The sequence below is a fragment of the Aphanomyces invadans genome (assembly GCF_000520115.1).
Source record: "Aphanomyces invadans strain NJM9701 unplaced genomic scaffold supercont1.3, whole genome shotgun sequence".
Lineage (NCBI taxonomy): Eukaryota > Oomycota > Saprolegniomycetes > Saprolegniales > Verrucalvaceae > Aphanomyces > Aphanomyces invadans.
Window position 1 is genome coordinate 2647026 of NW_008580148.1, and position 3876 is coordinate 2650901.

At 53.7% G+C, this 3876-nt stretch overlaps 1 protein-coding gene across 1 annotated transcript; it reads right to left on the reverse strand.

Annotated features, from left to right (window-relative positions):
* Positions 1 to 1037: 1037 nt before the first annotated feature.
* Positions 1038 to 2298, reverse strand: H310_02440 (hypothetical protein; the record flags this gene model as incomplete). Its single annotated transcript, XM_008865947.1, has 5 exons — positions 1038 to 1185; positions 1216 to 1292; positions 1523 to 1606; positions 1649 to 1780; positions 2107 to 2298. 5 exons carry the CDS (start codon positions 2296 to 2298, stop codon positions 1038 to 1040), a joined length of 633 nt encoding a protein of 210 aa, XP_008864169.1.
* Between the last annotated feature and the right edge of the window lie 1578 nt (positions 2299 to 3876).

Consider the following 3876-nt stretch of genomic DNA (forward strand, 5'->3'; position numbering starts at 1 on the left):
GAGTGATGTAGGAGCTGCGTCGAACGTTCGGTGCCTACCATAACTTCGAAACCCCCTCTGTCCTTGAGCGAATAGGACAGTGGGGGTGGCGAACTGTCGCGTCATACGCATGGTGCGCGCCTTATCCAGCGAGTTGAAGTTGCGAGCGAATGAGTGGTCAGACACCGTGCCAATTGTTCAGTCTGCCTTGAATCAACAGCCGGCGAATTAGCTGGGCGTTTGCCAGCTGACCACGCCGCTTTTGGCTCTTCCAGCCAGTATGTTTGCGCCGCCACCACCGAGGTGGAATATGTCCACCAATATCCGGCGGCCCAAGAACAGACAGACACCACCGCAACACAACAGCAGGTCCTCGACGCGCTTGCAATCCTCGACAATGGCAGACACCCTCCTTCTCCACCATGGGTTAGCGCACGCTGGTCCCGCGGAACGCACCACTAGGAGCGCGAGCTGTTCGTGGCGTAGGTCAGTCGTTTCTAGGCCAAGGTCGGTAACGGAGATCTGAGGGCTACAACACCGCAAAAGCCGGCGATGGCGTCGGTATATGGGCAGCCCATCTTGTCAGAGATACGATGGGTCCAGGTGGCCATGCGGCGCAAAGTATCTTTGACGACGTCGAAACATGGCACACGGTCGTCGGCCCATCTGATGTTGACCAAAGGGTCCTCGCCACTGCCAACTTCCGTCGCGCACAATATGCCGCCAAGACGGCAACGTCCAACAGCCGTAGCAGTGGTGCCGCCAGCTTGGCGTACTCGGGCATGGACGCACGCATCGAATTGACGGCACACACGAGCTGCTGTAACTCAGCGGCTGTGTCGTGGGCTGCCATATCGCACAGGTCTTGTACTCGCTTCGATGTGTGTGTAATCCCGTCTGCCGAAATCATTTTGCCACGCCACTCTACACGCCTCACGAGATCTCGCAGTTCTTGGGGTGTAGTTTGAGGCCACAGGACTTGAAAATACCGAGGACCAACTGTAGGTCAACAGACCAAACAGTGGGACGTTGGACGACGCATATCCGAGCAAATCGTCCTAACAGCCGAGGACTCCGTGAAATAGCAGACTCGCGAACATTTGGTTTATCGCCGCCGGGTAGAAGACTACGACGTCGGTACAACCTATGATAACACTCGTGGGGTTGTAGTTCCCCGTGATGGTCATGAACAAAAAGATCTCTTGGCTGTTCTGGTGTCATGGCAGCTGCCAATACCTCTTCATCCAATTGAGGTTGAAGTACACGGACGTGCCAGCCAGCATCGCCAGGGCCGCGTCGAGGTTAAGCATAGGCTACGGCATACCTTACGTACAGGCATTCACCGAGCGACAATCGTCATTCGGAAGTCGCCGGTGTCCTTCTCGGGGACAACGCGCGGGTCTCACGCTCACCACGACCGTTGCTTTGGTAGACGAGTCCGGCGGGTTCGAGCTCACCGAGTTGTCGCTTGAGGTACTCCATGTGGAGAGGGAGGTACCGCACAGTCCACACTTCACAGGTGTCGCATCCCACTGGCGCGAACCTCCTGGTGTTCCGCATTGATAGGTGGATCAGTGCTCAATTCCAATCGGAACATATCCGTGTTCTCCTTGAGCAGCCGACGCAGCTACTCAAGCGACAAGGCAGAGAGGCCTTGTTATCCCCGCACCAGCTTCGCGGCGAGGACTTCCCAGACAGCCTCCTCGCGCTCGGCTGCGCAGCCAAGTCGAACGATCACGGTAATGGCGTCGCGGACTGGAGGGAGACGTTCTTCTTCGTCCCCGTCGTCATGCAGCCCCGCCTAAATGAGGCGACACCATGGTCGTCTTCTGCTCTGGCTTTGGATCTAGAGCGTTGTGGCGTCTCCCGGGCACTCAGGTACACCAAAAATTGAACACAGTGATGGGGGAGCAGTGGGCTCCCGGGCAAGCTTGTGGTATACATTGAGCGCTCGGAAGCAAATGCAAGACTGTCTGGGTTAGCCAACTGGCTAATCCATCCTATAGGAAAACCCAATATAAATCCCCTCGACAACCGTCCAATCAGATGGCTAGTCAGTTCCCATAGGATCTTCATGCTGAACATGGCCTTTCTGTCTAAGGTTTCTTCATGTTCTCAACGACACACAAAGCCGCACGGAGCTGCCCACCGCAGTCGGGCCCAGCCGCCAATGCACGGCACCGACCTGGCGTAACGAATGGCAGCTAGGATCACGGGTAATCCATCTTGGCAAACGCAACTAGCGTCCAGGATCCAGATGATGGCTTGCTTTGTTGCCGCTACGAGCACCCCGTCGGCATAACACCCCAAAGCATTCATTACGGGCCGTCCGGCGAAGGTCTCGGCCCTGTCTTTCACGTTGTAGTCAACCTACAGGTCCAGTGCGCAAAGAACCAGTAATCCATGGGACGTCTGAAACTCCATGGACCTGAGTTTCATCATTTGCGTGCAGGTGATTGTCTGAGCTTCAGCGTTATATGATGCTAGCTCCGTCGGTCGCATCGCGTCGCGTGCCATCACATTAGCTCCGTCTGCCAACAGTGCCGAGGCCAGAACCTTTGAGGCCACAGACGTGCCCGACCCAGAGTCGAACAGGGATACCTTCAGGGATATAATCCGTTCAAACACATAATCGATCCTCCAGGTACTGGTTGTATTCTCTCATGAATTGTAGGCGTTCGCCTTTGTCGAGCCTTTAAACTTTGGCACCTGCGGAATGACTGACGCGTTGTAGACCATCAGGTCACTTGTGCCCATGTTTTGATCGCCACGCTCTTCTGCTGCCTCAGCTGCAATTGGCGTTCGTGGGCCGTACGAGCCGGCTCCGAAGCCGGCGTTGATGTGATTTCGGCCGCACCAGCCACCAGTTCCACCGCCGCCCTATCTGCCTGCGCACTGGACGCGGTAACTCAAACTGGCACCGGTACTTTCCACGGCTCATGTCTCTGCCATCTGGCTGCAATTCGCGGTTGTCGTCCACGCGGTGACTCGAACCACTCCCCGCCACGCGGGCTCCGCGACATCACTCACGACGGTCCTCCGGTGCGCGATTCGATGTCCCATTCGTCGAAGTCTTCAGATTCCATTCACGTTATCGTCGTTCTTGACCGAACGACAGGAAAAGCTGCAACAACTACTGCTACTAAAGAATTTTTTGTTCTCACTTCCTTGCCTCGGATTCGGCATGTGAATCGCTGGAGACTCTCACTGTCATTCAAGGAATGTGGATTGCACATATTAGGGTACTGACTGCACACTTCATTTCGCCTAAGGCGCGAGCATTTTCGCATACAGTACTATCTACTGTACAATGAAACGGTATATTGCGAGAACACCGTATTGCACGTGGATCACAATCCCGCTGGGGCAAACCCTCATGATCAATGATGTTGGAAACCTGACTGCAAGTGTCTGATCAGTACACTCAGAATTCATTACTGTGCAGTACGTATACCTCTAACACATAATATGTGCATCGCAACAATTCAAGGAGCTATTTTGAAATAGTTTATACCTGTCGATTGAAATCCAATATCATAACCTTAATCCTGGTCCCCACGTTGGCCTCGACCACTGTTAGACAGATCCAATGGTTTGGCCCGTTGGTCTCCTGAAGGAACCTCTACCGGTACCACAGGTGCTACTGTGATGAATATGACAGATTAGGAGTTCGTATATATAGTTTTAGGTTACGTGATCAATGGAAATTCTGCTGAGACTACACGACAGAGATTCATCTTTGTTTATTAATAATGGACAAGTTTGGCATGTATCAAAGGTTCAACGAAGGGAAACTGTGGAAACGTTCGCCCGACACTCATGCAAGCAGTAATACCGCTTATTAAACATTGGCTACTCGACCAGTTTCCACTGCTATAAATATCCGTCAGAAGTGAA